This window comes from Cebidichthys violaceus, unplaced genomic scaffold (assembly GCF_023349555.1).
Source record: "Cebidichthys violaceus isolate CVI_PGR_0920_01 unplaced genomic scaffold, fCebVio1.0.p SCAF_6, whole genome shotgun sequence".
NCBI classification, from domain to species: Eukaryota; Metazoa; Chordata; class Actinopteri; order Perciformes; family Stichaeidae; genus Cebidichthys; species Cebidichthys violaceus.
Genome location: NW_027176816.1, coordinates 10,134,714 through 10,150,497, shown reverse-complemented (window position 1 = coordinate 10,150,497; position 15,784 = coordinate 10,134,714). Strand labels below are relative to the sequence as shown.

The following is a 15,784-nucleotide window of genomic DNA, read 5'->3' as shown; positions in this document are numbered from 1 at the left end:
TTCTCCTTCAGTTCCTGTCTCTACCACCAGAGGGAGCGTCGTCCTTTTAAGGTTTTCTCCTTCAGCGCCTTCCTTCCTCACCGCGGTCACGCTGTCACAGGCACACCGGCTCCCTTGCCCTGACAGAAAAGCCTAATAAAATGAAGATCTGGGCTTCAGAGCACATTTTCAAGTGAGTAGTTTTCTGTCTGTGATGATGCCTTGAACACGTATATCTGTTTAATAACTGTTTTTCTTTCGTGTGATACGTTAACGTTACTGTCCGGTGCGCAGCTGCTAGCCTCCTTAGCTGCTAAGGTTGCACATAAGTTAACAGTTACGTGAGCTAAGGTTAACTGTAACTAAACACACGCTCGCGGTCACGTTACTTAACTGTGTGTCGTTCACGTCAGTAATCGCATTCAGTAACTGTGACTTCTATTCGCCTCAATGGTTTAAGTTATTTCAACAAATATCTACATTTGTTGGTGTTTGTGCGCTAGAAGTAAGCTAAGCTTTAGCTAGCATAACTGAAGGTTAGCTTTGGACTGTTATCTTCAAAGATAGCTTTGTTATCAGATGCTGTAACGTTAGTTGCTCAGCCGTGTGTGTCATTTTACATGTTAAAAGTGTACTGAAACGTTTCAGCCACACGTTAACGTTATTAGGGAAATGATTGACGTGATATTAATGTGTCTGAACCGCGATCATTGGTGTTGCATAACGGTCTGTCTGTCTGTCTGACCGTGATCCGTCTATTGTCTGTGTGTTTGTGCTCATCAGACAGTAGAAAGGTTGGAACAATGGTCGCAGCATTGTTGTTCATTTCCATAAGTTTCTAGTTAAATCCACGATGATGGTTCGTGTTGTGCAGAGGGGGCGTTCCTCCTCCTGTCAGTCTATGAATATCTAACATTAGGTGATTCCTCCATTTTGTTTCTGCACCAGTCTTTAATATTGACATTTGAACCTTTTTTTTTTTTTTAAGAAAAGATTTTTTTTTTTTTTACAATATAAGGCAGGCACGGACCATTTTCACTTTTTACCTCCCGAGTCCTGTGCATAATGATTGAACTTCAAAGTTATTTGATTGTCAGTTGTTTGTTGTCACATTTATCTTGTAAGGTCAGCTGGATTCTTGCTATGTCACCCATAGCAATGCATTTAGTTTTATTGGTGTATGTATGTATGTGCCGTGTACATGTATTATAATTGGCTAACATTGACGGTCTGCAATCATTTTCCAGAGTGTTAAATGACCTTTAGGAAGTTGCTAAATGTTGATATTGTTTTTTGACAGCCATCCATGGGAGACAGTGACCAAGGCGGCGATGCAGAAGTACCCCAACCCCATGAACCCCGGTGTGTTTGGTGTGGATGTTCTGGACAGAAGCGTGGACACAGAGGGGCGGTTACACAGTACCAGACTGCTCAGCACAGAGTGGGGGCTTCCCGCCATGGCCAAGACTGTAAGTTAGATGATGAGAGAAAGGCTTGAGCTGCTGCTTTCTTTTGTTTGATGATAGGCTTGTTCGAGATGAACTCCACCTGGCCTGATCTGTGATAATCATGATGCCGTTTATTGTTTGTCCTCCTCAGATTGCCGCTGTGTATATACATATTGTCTGTCCTCAAGCTAAAGAAATTCAAAACACTAAAATAATTTAGTAGAGGAAAGAAACACAAGACAATAGTATTTTTTTATTATTATGTGAGATATTAATACTGTCAGAGCTCCACATCGTTATTTAAAGCTCCTCACATCTCACTTGTTGGCAAAAGTTTTGTGCCTGACCTATCTTGAACAACCAAATGTAAAGATTTTATTTAATTTTTTTAAACCAATACTGGGTTGTGTCCTTTTCCTGCAGATGTTCGGGGTAACAAGAACATGCACTTATGTTCAGGAACATTCAGTTGTGGACCCCAAAGAGAAGAGCTTTGAGCTGAAATCTACAAATGTAAGTAGTCCTGTCATCATTGTTAATAAATACACTTTCTGTAAGAACCACTGAACACTGATACAAAGTGTGTGAGTTCCAGTAGGACGGAAAACAAATACATGGCCTCCTCGTTATCATCTGATTGATTACAGGAGGTTATTTAGGTGGAGAAATGCTGTCGATTAACACATGATTATATCTGAGGACTTCAGGCATTGTTTCTAATGGATCTTTCATATCTCTGGGAAAACAAAATAGATTTGTTTTTGTAAGAATGTTCCACAGTGTGGAAGACTTTCTACTTACTTCCTGATTGTTAGTTTGTTTATTGTCATGTTAGTGACAATGTATTGGTTTTGGGAATTGTTTATTCAGATATCTATTTACTTACACTACACACTTGTTTGGCAGAGGTTTGGCTTGTTTAATTTGTCACCTAAACACACACATGACCTGAACTCTGAAGAGAGTCGATATCTTCATGTAGCATGGGTGAATTTCAAATCAAGCTCCTTTTTATTTATTTTTTGGCTGTGTTCTCACTGCAGCTGCTGTTAAATCTACTGAAGTGCCTGTAGACGATTGTAAGTGAGAGACGAAGACTAAATGTGACTTTGTTTGTCCGTCCAGATCTCCTTCACTAACCTGGTGTCTGTGGATGAGAAGTTGACGTACAAGCCACATCCGCAGGATCCTGAAAAGTAAATTACTTTTCTTTCATAAATGTCAAATGACACCTGCGATATTTATTATCATGATTATTATTTCTAGTTCTGTCCTCTTATGTTTGAGTATTTTGGGTTAAAGTTTATTGCAAAAATGTATAGTAGTTTTTAATTGAAAGATCATAACATGGCTTCAAAATCTATAAGAGCTTTAACTTTGAGTCGACTGTTTTATGACATTCTCAGGACGGTGCTGACCCAGGAGGCTCTGATCAGTGTGAAAGGCATCAGTCTGAGTAGCTACCTCGAGGGTCTCATGGCCAAGACCATCTCTACAAACGCCGGCAAGGTGAAGCTGCCCTTTAAACTCTCCTGATGACTCGTCACGATCCCTCTCTTCACAGCAATGTGCCCGTCACTACACATTATGTATAATAATACTCTCCCTCCGTCTGTCTCAGGGTCGGGAGGCAATGGAGTGGGTCATCAGACGATTAAACACAGAAATTGAGGAGTTGGCGGCGACCGCTCGTGGTACTATACGTGCGCCGATGGCGGCAGCGGTCACAGACAAATGATCCCGGCCTTCCCACTGCTTTGTCCACCGCCATGAACCGATGGATCTCTTGGACATTTCCCCTCACCTAATCTGCCAACACAGCCTATTAACCACAGCCCCATTCGTTGGCCCTACGTACGTTTTGTTTCTGTGCGTTTGTCCCTCCTCAGCAGTCTACGGCGTGGGCAGTGACAGGGAGTGTTGAGCTGATGACAGTTTAAAAAAAACCAAAAAAAAAAACCTGGTTGAATCGGACTGCACTTGAAGCTCATAGGACTTAGTCTTGTGGTGTTAAAGCTCTTATTTTTTTAATTCACATGGTGCCTCCATATTTCATCTATTTCTTCTTGTCTGTCTCCCCCCCTTCATCTTGACTTGTTCATCTGTCTCTAATGTTCTCTTCTTATTGTTTTCCAAGTTGAGTACTGGTAACCGCTGAAATGAAGTCACTTTTCTCTAACTTTTTCTGGATTGGCTGACCTTGCGTTGTACAGCAGAACTGACCAAATGATCTCAAAGCCACATGTGGGCTGTATTATAGTTACGCACTGCTTCAGCACTCGTTTCGTGTGGTATCGAATCTCCGGGCTTTTTATTCTCCACGGTCATGTGAGGTCAGATAATCCAGTTTAATCTGCCGTCTTTTGCACCACCTGGACTTTCTCACAGATGGATTTGCTGTTAGCTGCAGCCTGATCTGAGTTCAGACAGGAAGGCCCTTGTGGGTATACTTACATGGTGCTGTAACATTTGCGGTGCTTGTCCAGTTCTTGTACGACTGACACTCTTGTGCCATCAGGTGGAAATCTACCAGTATGGTGGACTAACGACTACTTTATTCTGGTCATACAAATGGGTGAAAATGACTTTGTTTCTTGAAGTCTTTCTTACCTTTGTTAGTATTTTCTCTCACACGGATGTGCTGTGTAGTTGTGTTACAGTATAAGACTGTGTGTACTGAATGTCTAACTTATTTTCAGCATGTGTACTGAAATGCATTTAAAAAGGCAGGAAGTGTTTAAAGTGTAGAGTTGTGAGAAAGTGTTGTAGAAGGAGGTCTGCAGGGTTACGTTCAGGATCACTGAGTGTGCAAACTGAAAATGTGAAGATTGAAGTAATAGTACTGATTTAATACCCCAAAACACTTTATTTATGATCATGTCCATTTTCTTAATGTCTATAGATGGTGTTATTTAAAGTATCTTTGTTTTAGTGAACATTGACAAAGGCTGTTTTCATTTTATTCTACATTTAACTTCTTTATCCCACATCAGACTCTCAGGTTGACTTCAGTTCAGTTCCCTTGTTTGCTCCCTCCCTTTAAGACCACATTAAGATGAAGGCAACATTATTGTAACTCTTGTTTGTTCTTTTCTGCTCTTCTCCTCTTTTGGAATTATAATAAGGACAGATTTAAGTTTACATTAAAGGGGTTTGTGGTGCAATGAAAGCTATTAGAAGACGTCTGTTAATGAAACTCAGCATCACAAGTGTTAAAGACGCTCCACGGTTGGCATCCTGCTCAACTGTCATTGTCTCAGTTCAGTAGATCCGTGTATATAATAGGTCAGTCTTTCTCACATCTGTTTCCAGTTCAGCTGAGCTTCTTTTTAAATGCTTGTTCATAATTATCTAACTCCTCGTCAGGTCCAACTCAGGATCACGCAGTTTGAAGTCTGGTCAGCTGTCTAAATGACTCATCAGCCATTTGGTAACCTCACAGTGTCTCCTTTCATGACCGAAGTGTGATGTTTTTCTATGGTGAAGATTTTAGGAACAGTGGCTGTAAATAGGCTTATATTTATATTTTGGTGGTGTTACATTCCAAGAATGTGAACATGTAAGAGGATCTAAATAATGCACACTGAAATGTTTCAAAATAAAGAGATGTCATTGTTTCATGAATATGTTGATGGTGGTGTTTTATTTATTTTTTTGTTTTTTGTGTGAACTGTTCAGGTTTATTTTCCCAAACCAAAAACATCTGGACCCCCTTAATCAACCCCTTCCAGTGAACAACAATATGAATTGGATTCAATTGGTCTGAAGCATTTATTTATTGTTCCCTTAGACGTCAGTGAAAATATTCAGGTAATTGGCTCCTGACAGTTATTGAGATTACCAGGAAACATAAGTGTATCAGATCCAGTTTAAAGGTAATGCGCTGTTGTGATAGTATGAAGAGTGGCACAAAGCGTGCTGTCCAAAACCAACAATTTACAATATAAACAACACTGTCAGAATGCAAAAATGTCTGAATTTTTTTTAATTTTTTTTTAATGAAACATTTATGAAGATGAACTGCAGGCTTAAGCTGTTGATTTGACGTGATTGCTGTAGATGTGTACTTTATGATTATATACTGCGTAGCCACATCTGTATCGTGATGTATCCGATATCTACAAGCCCAGTTTGTTCACTGGTTGAAAGTTTTATGGATCTGAAGTGAGATGAAGAGCGTCCGTGTTTGATCAATTAAACAGACCAGTTCGTCAGTTGAAGCCTCTGTCTGTTTTCAACAACTCAGCATCTGAAGAGATGGCTATAAATCCCTGTTAAAAAAATAAAGGCAAAGGTCAGCACAACACGTTCTGCTCTTAAACCAAATATCCCCCAAAAGCCAAACATTGACCTAACATTCATGAGTAATCTTTTACTAACACTGACCTTTTCCATCCCCAGAACTGTGTTGACCAGTTGTGCGTGTCTCATTCTGGGTAAAACAACACCTGTGCCCAGTTCCACTGAAACAGACATGTACAAGTCAAGTCAGGGACAATGTAGAGTACACATTGTGTTCAGTTTGTTGGATTCTATCGGCATATTGTGAAGGACAAAATGCATTGTTTCCCTCTGCGTTGCTCTAATGCATGTTGTTAATTGCACCTGTGTTCCCCCAGCAAGGACACGTTAAAAGGGCTGCTGTGAACACAAAAACAGACTCACCATTCAGTTTTGCAATAACTAGCATCATTCCTGCCTTCATCACGTGTTCCAAAGTATCAGTCTGCAAAGAGAACCATGTGATTGGTTTCAGTCACTGTATTTAGTACACACATTAGGCTTCCTGTGACTAACATATAGAGTGACGTTATGTGTCACGTACCTGAAAGGTTCCCACTTCACTCGACACCAGCGTCAGTGTAAAGCTGTTTGAAAGTAAGACATATCATTAGGCCTACTTTAATTTTGCGTTTGTGAACTCAGGCGTGTTTTAAAAACATGGCGATGCTCACTTATCCAGTGTCACGGAGCCCTTCAGTCGTCCACCAGCAATCCACACTTTGCCGCTGAGTTGAGAGTCCTGAAAGGAAGAGGTTTAAATTACAGCTACAACCAATTTATCATTAATCAGTTGTTTTTAGTCATTAATTGTTTTAGTATATTACATGTAGGAAACCCACATTGGAGAACGGTTAGTTTGTAGCATTTTTATTTGATAAATTACTGAGTATTAATAAATGATCAAAAGAGTTGTCCATTTATTTTCTGTCAATTAACTCATTTGATTAACCGACAAGTCCTCTGAGCACTAGTTACAATTTATCTGAATGTACTTATATAATATCCACTATACTACTACTTTGATGCATTGTCGACACAAAGAGTAAGTACTCACAACATTGAGTTTGAACAGCGGGGTCTGGGTACCATTTGGTTGGATGGCGAAAGCCTTAACAGCGCCTCGAAAACTCAGTTTAACAACACCGGGCTGGAAGGAAAACATTGGCACTTCTCTGGCATAAACCTGCAGATTCATCAGAAGTCCGGGAAACATCTTGGGAAGCTGCAGCGAGAGAGAAAACATAAGCGTAAAAAGAGTAAATGGTTGTGAGACAGTTGAGATTCAACTTTGCAGAACTTCAGGCGGGGAGAGATACAAGACAAGCTACAGACAATGCAGAAGGTAATGAACCTGTTTTTTATTAATGAAGTTGCTTTTTCTAGTCCCTCCGGTTCTTTTTATATAAGCAATGTTTTCCCCCCAAATGTTGCAAAGTGCAGGTGGCAAAGTAGACTAGTATGGACTTAACATGTCAGTTAAACAAGAGTGAGTAATCAGTAGCTCAGGTCAAGAATATGGTGCATAAAAGTGTGATGTAGAATGTGAAAAAGAACATGCACTAATGTTTAAAAACCTCTGTAGTGTCAAAAATGAGTTAGTTAGAAAATTTGATTAAATCCATGGTTGTGCATTGGTGCTGTCTGCACCGGTTTGTGAAAATAAAAATAAAAAAATCCTCCTGACTTCAAATAAAACAGGTCCCATATCTGAATCAAATGTTTTTGTCCCCATGACATATTGTGATTATATGTGGTTCCATCACTTGCACATTTACCAGATAGATTGCTTTTAGGACATGACTGTTGATTTTGAATGACAGTGTTTAAAGATTTTTAATCACTGAATTTTGATATTATGTATGTGATTATATATGTGATGGCATGTAAATATGTTTTAAACATGTTCATCATAAAGGTAAGGGAGCATACATTCAGAAGCTGTACTGCTTTTTGATAAAGGAAAAATAAAACCCTTCAGTGTTGCCAAATGTAACCCTGACAGAAACACACTTACCTGAGGAATGTAAGGCCCCATCCAGCTGGTGTTCAGGTGCATGTGGAGGTATGGAGGTATCTGAGATGATGCCACAACATGTTTTAACAGTATAGACAAATATTAGGGCAGAAAGATAGGGTTTGCCATTTGTGTTTCAGGTGCTCTTACCATGCTGTCGGTGATGATGGCCTGAAGCAGGTCAGCTGAGTAGAGTACATATGAGGCGGAGTTCAGAGTGAACTCAGACAGGCCCACTGACAGCATGTAGCCCGGCTGCTTGGGCATGGTGAAAGGCTGGGCCTTAAAGGGAGGGTCTGTATGACTTTTCATATTGTAGAACTCTCCCTTTAAATACAGAGTTGCAAATGATCAATACAGCTATTAATCACTTTTTTGTTGTTATTAATTATTTTCACGTGTCTTGGCACTCACCCTAATAATACGTTACTGCCATAGGACATAACTTGGACATACAGTACACCTATAGTTCTATGTTTGTACTATAATTTTTTTCAAAGATCTGCCTGAAATTATGTGGCCAGATATAAAACAGATTGTAGAGTGTGTGCATCCTTACCTTAAGACCTAGATTCAGACTTGAAGCATTAATGACGGGCATGCCGGTGAGGGGGAGGTCAAAAGCAAAGTTTTCCCCCACATCAAAGGAAACTGATGAGAGTAGAAATAATATGTAGAGTGAATTATCTATTCATTAATTTAGATCATTTGCTGTTAATTTACATTTGGATGATGTAACTGGTATCAACATGAACATTTTTAAGGGTCTTTTTGATTTTGCCTGCTGCAATACCATTCATGGCCTGTAGGTGGTACTCCACGTTTACAATGGACTCCTCCACAAAAGAGCAGATCTATAGAGGAAAAAAATCAAGGCAAATTGTCCTGCAATGCTCATCACTAAAAGTCTGTACAATATGTTTCACCTGAGCATTGTCTGATGATCATACAGCATAGACAGAATACTGATAAATGTGCCAAAGATATACACTCACTGAGGCCTTTATTTCACCCTCGATCCGCCCCTTGAAATACTTCACAAAAGGCTGGAACATCCAACTGTTGACAAATAAAAATGCAGGGCTTACATCCAGACATCAGTATTTGTTCTATTCTCCTGTCTCTCCCTGTCCCTGTGTTTTACTGTACCTTGCTCCACCCTGAAATCGTATGTCCACATTTCCAACCTGAGCTTCACAGTGAGCACTGGTGACAGACAGATGCCCGTCAGCTTCTTTCCCCAGCTTCACTACAGAGGTCACATCCATATTGAATATAGCCAGGTTGAATGATCCCCTGTCATGTCTGAAACACACGCACAAACAAAGTCAGTGCATGTGGTGGTGGTGGTGAACATTTATTCATGCAGTAAACATATCCAAAGCCACTACCGTGTGTGTGTGTGTGTGTGTGTGTGTGTGAGTGAGTGTAACATACATATACACACGAATTAAGCAGACTAACCTCAGTGACTTGTCCAAGTTATAATGTATTATGCGTGCATTTGAAAAAACACCTGATTGCAAAGCTATCTTCATTATGAAAGTAAAAAATTCAGTTTCTCTTCTGCATTGTTTCCTTACCGTGTTTTCTTGTTTGTATCTAAATGGTGATTTGCCATTGCTGGCTTACCAACTTGCTAACGATTCAAGCCTTTGTGACATATAATAATTCTGAGTTAGACAAAAGTTAAAAGTCACATTAAAATCATTTTAAAGAATGGGCTCAGCTCTGTAGTCCAGACTGGACATGTTCGAAATATATAATTTGATATAAACTCCATGTTAAAACAGGCCTCATAATATCCCCAGTTAGCTGTAACTTTCATTTTCACCATAAACTGGGTGGATGATTGTAGTTATAAACTAATACACATAGTGGCCTCATGGTACAGGGTGAAAGAACAGGAAGTCACCCAAATCACTGGTTTTTCCTTTTGGACAATATCTTAAGGTTCTTAACCTTATATTTCTTGGGGCGTAATTCCCCAGGTGGCGTTGCTGGTCCCCTCTCATTTTCCCCTAAAGACCCTGCCACACTAACAACACCTATTATAATCTAACTGACACCATTTGATCCAGGATAGTGTGGCAAGTTCTGGTTTCAATTCATTTCTAGTAAAATGATTAGTACTGTTTTGTGACTTAAAGGCCAACGTAAAGATCACTTTAATTAAAAAAGTTAGGATGGAGTGTCATAAGTAAAGCGATGATTTCTCTTTAAGAAAATAGCCAACGATGTTTCACACAAGAGTACAGGAGTTGAAACAACACAGCACTGGAGACATGATACCTTCGAGGAGACACTTCCTTTTCTAGTTGTCCTCAGATGAACTGAGAACACAAAGGCTATTTTAAATTTGAATATCACTTCCTCATTTAGGCTTTATGTAAATGTCTTTCAACATTTCAAACTGAAGTGTGTAACTTATACATTTGAATTACAATATTTAATATTGCGGTAAAGAGGATAATCCGATTACCTCAGGTGCTCTGAAGATTTGTCTTTTGCCCAAAAAGAAAACCTAACAACAAACCTCGAGTGAACAGCTGTGGGGGTCACTGGCTTCACGATGAAGGAGTTTAAATGTAAGACTGAGATCGGGGGAAACTCACATTCCGCCCGTTTTTGTAATCCAGCTGCCGGTTACTGCAACACTGAGGCCTGAGATGGATGTCTTGAATCCTGTGATGTCCTGATAGAACTCAACAGACGGCTCTGGAAAGTCACACTTTGTGATGGTGACTCTAGTGCACATGGGGAGAGCAAAGACCGGTGTGAGGACACGGATCTGAGTAATGTGAAAATGTCTAATGAAATAGATCAAGAATGTTAAATGTAATCTTACCCTGATAATGTGTAGTGTATGATGCGCAAGATTGTACCACTGATGTCAGGGAAAGTGACATGATCCAGCCTCTCCTGAATCCATCCTGCACCTACATGCTTTCCTGGGATGAACAGCACACGTGTACAGTTTTAATAGTTTTGAATGAAACATGTTTCATTGACCGTTTTGTTGGGTTCTTTATGAAAAGACTAATGTAGCGGCACAGCAATCTAACACCCCAAAGAAGCAATTATTTTGTGTTTGAATAAAGTTAACTGAGTGAAAAACACCATCTCACATCGACTTACCGTACTGAAGCCCTTTGTTAGTCAAGGTGACTTGTACTGCAGGATTTTCTCCACAGGTAAAGGAGACGAGCATGAGCACTATCACAGGTCGGAGCATGTTTCTGGGTCCCCTGTGGCGCAATGTACCAAATACTTGATACAGATACAAATATGTCAGCATGAAAGCAACTGCAAAACTCTGCACAGTCAAAGAACCACCGAGACATTTCCATTTCCATGTGAATAATACATTATAAAATCAAACATGCTAGTCTCGTTTGACCTAGTGTGGTGATATTATGTAGCACATACCTTTAATTACTGCAGTGATTTTGCCCAGTTGAAAGTCAGCTCCTGAACAAGCGTCCTCACTGTTTCTCTGCTGTTGATTCGTCAGCAACTTCGGCTTCCTGTTACTGAGAAGTGAAACTTACTGACGTCTTACAATAGCGCGCGCGTGTGTGCGACAGGATACTATTGTTTGATTCTGCTCTGTCTGTGTTGTTCAAATACTTTGTAGAATGTCAAGGTTTTAGGAGCTCAAGTGTTGAATGAAATCTACTTGAAGTACAATAGCCAAGATCAGTGTTGTTGAAGGTTAATTTGAAAAAAAAAAGTTGTGAACAACATACTCATTCTTTAAAAACAGGCCTGTCATGGCCCACTAACATAAAAAGGGAAGTGATAATCATCTCACATGTGTACCAGGAGGTATGAAGCTGACTACAGTTATATTATTGATAATCAACAGGGCCAGGTTTTCACACAGTCTGCTATATGCTGTTTTTGGAGGCCTCTGACCCACGTCAAGGATTATTTAGATAGGCAAATGCAAATTGTTGTTTTTTAAGAAAGGGAATCTTAATTAACATTCTAAGAGTAAGTTAAACCCAGCCCAGGACAGTAGAACTACAAGAGGAAGTAAAACCAGCAAGGCCTTTCAGTCATCCCTGGCTACATTTCAAGGAATCATTAGAATCACCAGCCATAAAATATTTGATTTATTTATCTCTTAATTCAACAAATACTCCTTGTCTCACACACCATGGTTAGTTCCATTAAATCACAATTAACAAGTTCAATAGGAAGATAATATTATCAGACAGACATTTTTTCATATAACACAGTTAAGACCCACTTGCTTGCACTTTGAATTCACTTCATCCAGAATGACACTTGAAACACCAAGAAAACAAATGAGCCAACAAGGACTACTATAGGCATAAGATGGAAAATAAAACACTAAAATGAAAACAAACTGAAATAAAATTGTTTAAACAACTACACATACGTTTTTTTTTTATGGTTTATTATAATCCACAGAGCACCATCTGATCTGATGGGTGCATTGATATTTTCTCTTAAGTGGGATTAATGATATATCTAGCAGCTCAAAAAACAATAATTACATATTCACTCCATTGTTTTTCACATATTTCATTCCCCAGATATAAACACGTATACACAGTAAGACCCATGGTAGACATTTTTACTGGATCTTTGACAACTTTGCATGAAGACTGATACCTGGACAGGCCTTTTAATGCCCGCATATTTATTCACCCCTTTCATGCGGAGGTTGTATTCCTCTGTCCAGTCAATAAAACACATTTTCTGGAATGAGTAGAATACTTAACACTATGATTGAAAAGTTTATTATTGCACATTATCACGAAGGCAAAATAAAAAAGATGTACATTTCACACAAATAATCATCCTCATGAGCTTCTTTGTCAAGTGGTTAACACGATGGTTTGATAAGGTCTTGCGTCATGACAACTTGCCAGAGTGTGGCATTTTAGCCCATCGCCATTCAACAAAGGTCATCTCTGAAGCCCTCAGTCGTGGATATTGTACCTGAACGCCTCTATGAGTCCTTCGATCGAGTGAATGAAGCCAGATATGGCGCATATGCCCCCAATAACAAAAATGGCAACGTCAAAGAAGACGTGGTGCCACAGGAGATTCCTCCACTGGAGCTTCAGGTGGAAGAGGCTTGGCAGGAGGAAGCATAGGCCAGCGCCGGTGAGGCTCCCAGTTAAACCCATAAGGAGGGCGAAATGGGGGACAAAGACGGCCATGAGCAAGGTGAAGACTACCAGGCCAATTCGAAGTCCCAGACCCCATGATTTCAGCTGCCCGCCAGGGCCGTAGCAGTCAGGGAAGATGGCTCTCCCGCCATCCTGGAACAAGGATTTCTCCAGAACCTCAACTGCAGCAAAGAACGGCAGCGGGTAAGATAACAGCGCCTTGGCAACGAGGAAGAGGTTCACCACAGCCCGGATGGTCGAAGGCAGGTTATCTGTGATGACCTCTTTGGTGGCGTCTGCCCAAGTCAAGTAGGCCACCAGGGCGAAGAGGCCCTTGAGGACGCAGGCTGAGATGTGAGTCCACTCCATCATGCAGTGGAACTCGCTGGGCTTCTGCATGTTTCCCTCCAGGGAGGGGAGGAAGATCTGGGAGGTGTAGCTGAACACGATGATGCCGATTGAAATGGGGAATTTCTTCACATCGATATAAAACTTGACCTTGTCCCAGGCCCAGTCGCGTGCCCTGGAGAGGCAGTAGGCAATCACGAGGACGTTGATGACAAAGTGCGCCAGAGTGCAGAGCAAGCTGAACTTGGACACGGCCTTGAGGTTCTTCAGGAAAGCACAAGGCAGGAGCGCGACCGTGGCCACCACAGACCAGGCCTTCTGGGAGACCGGGAACCCCGGGAAGCTGTTGACCATCAAGTTGCCGCTGACCACAACGTAAAGAATGCAGGTCATGACCAGCTCGATGATCTGGGCCACGTTCACTACATGCCCGCCGAGCGCTGGGAAGCGGGGCGCGCAGCAGGCGTTGGCGATATCGGTGTAGGAGTCCCTCACGCGCACTTTTATGCCGTCCTCGTTCTCCTCGTACAGACACGCGATGAGGATTTTTCCGGTGTAGCAGCACACCACGGCTGCGAAGATAATGAGGAAGAGACCGAGGTAGCCACCGTGGAGGATGGCGTAAGGCAGGCCGAGGACGAACATGCCCTGCGGACAGAGAAGCGCAGTTGAGTGGTAATGGACGAGGCCCACATCATAGTGACAGGCCGAACCAGCCCAGGCATGCAATGACTGGCTCACATAGCTCACATCTTACATAATAACTGTAATCTATCTATCTATCTATCTATCTATCTATCTATCTATCTATCTATCTATCTATCTATCTATCTATATAGATAGATTATATAGATTCTATAGATAGATAGATAAATAGATAGATAGATAGATAGATAGATAGATAGATAGATAATGATCACAGCCAAAGACATTTATATCACAGCGATTTATTTTCAGTCTCTGCCTAAAACATTTTCTCATTCACCTCGCCCTTGAAAAAAACGGGCCTTTCGTTTGCGTACATCGGCGGAATCGAAATAAGGCTTTAAAAAGACAATTTTAAAACAAACTTTTCAATTAATTTGGTTACAATTTCAATTTGATGGAGAAGCTGATAAGCACGTGGGTGCCATTCAGCCTCAGGGCTATCAAAGCCATACAGGCCCTGCCTGCAACTCCACTGATAAAAAGATTTGAATATATAAATTCTAACACCCAATGGCTGCAATTAATTCCCCCTCAAACCAATAATTAAACGTTAAATTAAAGCCTGCGTTAATTATGGTACAAATGTACCAGTTATTAATACATGTAAAGCTCAATTTAAAGTATTCGACAATATTGAACATATTGCTTATTATATTCTCTTGGATTGTATGAAATAATGCGCATCCCCAGAGAAGGCAGCGGCATCTAAAAATATAAATCTTATATGAAAATCCTCAGTTCAAGGTGACTTTTGGTCCTGTCGCAGGGCTGGTCCACGCAGCGCGTTATTGTTGCATGCACACATGCAAGATGAAAGTCACCACGGTGTACCTGAATGGCATTGGTGACGTTCCAGCCAGCTTCCCATGTCGTGATTTGTGGCTTATCCTCATCCAGCGAGCCCCCTGTCTTCATGGACGAGGGCCTTCGGCCGGTGCCATCTCTCTGGTAGTGACTGTCTCCGTCCAGCTCCCCCTCTCCCTCCACGCGTCCCACTTCCTCTTCTCCCTGAAGGACATCCATTTGCATCCCATGCCTGTAGTCGTAGTCCAAGTCGTCGCACTCGGCGAAACCCACACCCTCTTCATCCGTCGCGGCCTGGAAGCCCAGCCGGGCGAACACACCGCTGACCTTGGCCTGAGATTTGTTGGACACCGTGTGGGCCGCGTTGGTCAGCTTGTTGGTGAGCTTGTGTCGTATTAGGTGAGCCATCTTTATCCGAGTAAAACACGTTCTTCAACTGAAAATGATATCACCGAGTGAAAGCAAGAGAGGCAGATGCATGCAGGGTGATTTGTTCTCCGTTTTTAACTGCTACTGTAAAGTCATGCCTGTTGCCTCTTCGATCGTCGTCGCAAAGTAAGCTACCCAGCCCTCTACGGCTGCCAAACCGTTTCACCCAAAACCGTTAAAAATCCTCAGCCGCTTCCTTTGGCTTGCTCATCCATATTACGCCCTAAAATAAAGCACTCCTTGGCATCTGCTTCACGTGGGAAACGCCCCAAAACAGAGACAAAAACGAGAATATGTCCTCATGTGTCGTTAAAAAAGACAACTTAGCATTTTTTTTGTCAGTTGGGGGTCCCTTTGGTGGCAGCACGGGCGCTGGAATCTCTGACTGCACCACCGAAAGAGAGGAGAGAGGAGCGTGCACGTGTCCGCATAGTGTGCCAGCAGTGTGGCTCGTGCACAGCACAACTGTCACGGATGGCAGAGAGAAAGAGAGAGAGAGAGAGAGAGAGAGAGAGAGAGAGAGAGAGAGAGAGAAAGAAAAAGAGAGAGCGCGTTAATTCACCGACAGAGTGATCACGAGGATAAAACGGCCAGGTCATTTAAAGGCAGCAGTAATACAGAAT

At 41.4% G+C, this 15,784-nt stretch overlaps 3 protein-coding genes across 4 annotated transcripts; 1 reads left to right on the top strand and 2 right to left on the bottom strand.

The window, feature by feature from the left end:
* The first annotated feature begins 48 nt into the window (after nucleotides 1-48).
* LOC137889191 (PRELI domain containing protein 3B-like) lies at nucleotides 49-5,051 on the top strand. Its single transcript, XM_068732902.1, has 6 exons — nucleotides 49-172; nucleotides 1,280-1,448; nucleotides 1,851-1,940; nucleotides 2,553-2,623; nucleotides 2,834-2,936; nucleotides 3,049-5,051. Exons 1-6 carry the CDS (start codon nucleotides 141-143, stop codon nucleotides 3,163-3,165), a joined length of 582 nt encoding a protein of 193 aa, XP_068589003.1. The 5' UTR covers nucleotides 49-140; the 3' UTR covers nucleotides 3,166-5,051.
* Nucleotides 5,052-5,393: 342 nt separating this feature from the next.
* bpifcl (BPI fold containing family C, like) lies at nucleotides 5,394-11,227 on the bottom strand. Of its 2 annotated transcripts, none has more exons than XM_068732900.1 (16): nucleotides 11,155-11,227; nucleotides 10,864-10,995; nucleotides 10,574-10,676; nucleotides 10,341-10,472; nucleotides 8,875-9,030; nucleotides 8,721-8,784; nucleotides 8,519-8,579; nucleotides 8,285-8,376; nucleotides 7,876-8,052; nucleotides 7,726-7,785; nucleotides 6,766-6,933; nucleotides 6,383-6,450; nucleotides 6,253-6,295; nucleotides 6,093-6,153; nucleotides 5,814-5,890; nucleotides 5,394-5,698 (listed from the first exon to the last, which is right to left on the bottom strand). In XM_068732900.1, the coding sequence occupies exons 2-16, from the start codon at nucleotides 10,958-10,960 to the stop codon at nucleotides 5,639-5,641; spliced, it is 1,419 nt and encodes a 472-aa protein (XP_068589001.1). In that variant the 5' UTR covers nucleotides 10,961-10,995; nucleotides 11,155-11,227; the 3' UTR covers nucleotides 5,394-5,638. The 2 variants fall into 2 exon arrangements, with proteins under 2 accessions (XP_068589001.1, XP_068589002.1); XM_068732901.1 differs by having other exon boundaries at nucleotides 10,864-10,973; nucleotides 11,155-11,225.
* Nucleotides 11,228-11,826: 599 nt separating this feature from the next.
* On the bottom strand, nucleotides 11,827-15,538 carry LOC137889328 (vesicular inhibitory amino acid transporter-like). The gene is made up of 2 exons (XM_068733133.1): nucleotides 14,760-15,538; nucleotides 11,827-13,868 (listed from the first exon to the last, which is right to left on the bottom strand). Exons 1-2 carry the CDS (start codon nucleotides 15,138-15,140, stop codon nucleotides 12,681-12,683), a joined length of 1,569 nt encoding a protein of 522 aa, XP_068589234.1. The 5' UTR covers nucleotides 15,141-15,538; the 3' UTR covers nucleotides 11,827-12,680.
* Nucleotides 15,539-15,784: the final 246 nt, after the last annotated feature.

Excerpts from the sequence above, each read along its gene's own strand:
- LOC137889191 (XM_068732902.1), top strand. The coding sequence starts at position 141 with ATGAAGATCTGGGCTTCAGAGCACATTTTCAA. Across the intron at positions 1,941-2,552 it reads TTGAGCTGAAATCTACAAAT|ATCTCCTTCACTAACCTGGT; the intron begins GTAAGTAGTCCT and ends TTGTCCGTCCAG. Across the intron at positions 2,624-2,833 it reads CATCCGCAGGATCCTGAAAA|GACGGTGCTGACCCAGGAGG; the intron begins GTAAATTACTTT and ends TGACATTCTCAG.
- bpifcl (XM_068732900.1), bottom strand. The coding sequence starts at position 10,960 with ATGCTCCGACCTGTGATAGTGCTCATGCTCGTCTCCTTTACCTGTGGA. Across the intron at positions 9,031-10,340 it reads ATTACAAAAACGGGCGGAAT|ACATGACAGGGGATCATTCA; the intron begins GTGAGTTTCCCC and ends CGTGTGTTTCAG. Across the intron at positions 6,154-6,252 it reads GTGAAGTGGGAACCTTTCAG|ACTGATACTTTGGAACACGT; the intron begins GTACGTGACACA and ends TTCTCTTTGCAG.
- LOC137889328 (XM_068733133.1), bottom strand. The coding sequence starts at position 15,140 with ATGGCTCACCTAATACGACACAAGCTCACCAACAAGCTGACCAACGCG. Across the intron at positions 13,869-14,759 it reads ACGTCACCAATGCCATTCAG|GGCATGTTCGTCCTCGGCCT; the intron begins GTACACCGTGGT and ends CTCTGTCCGCAG.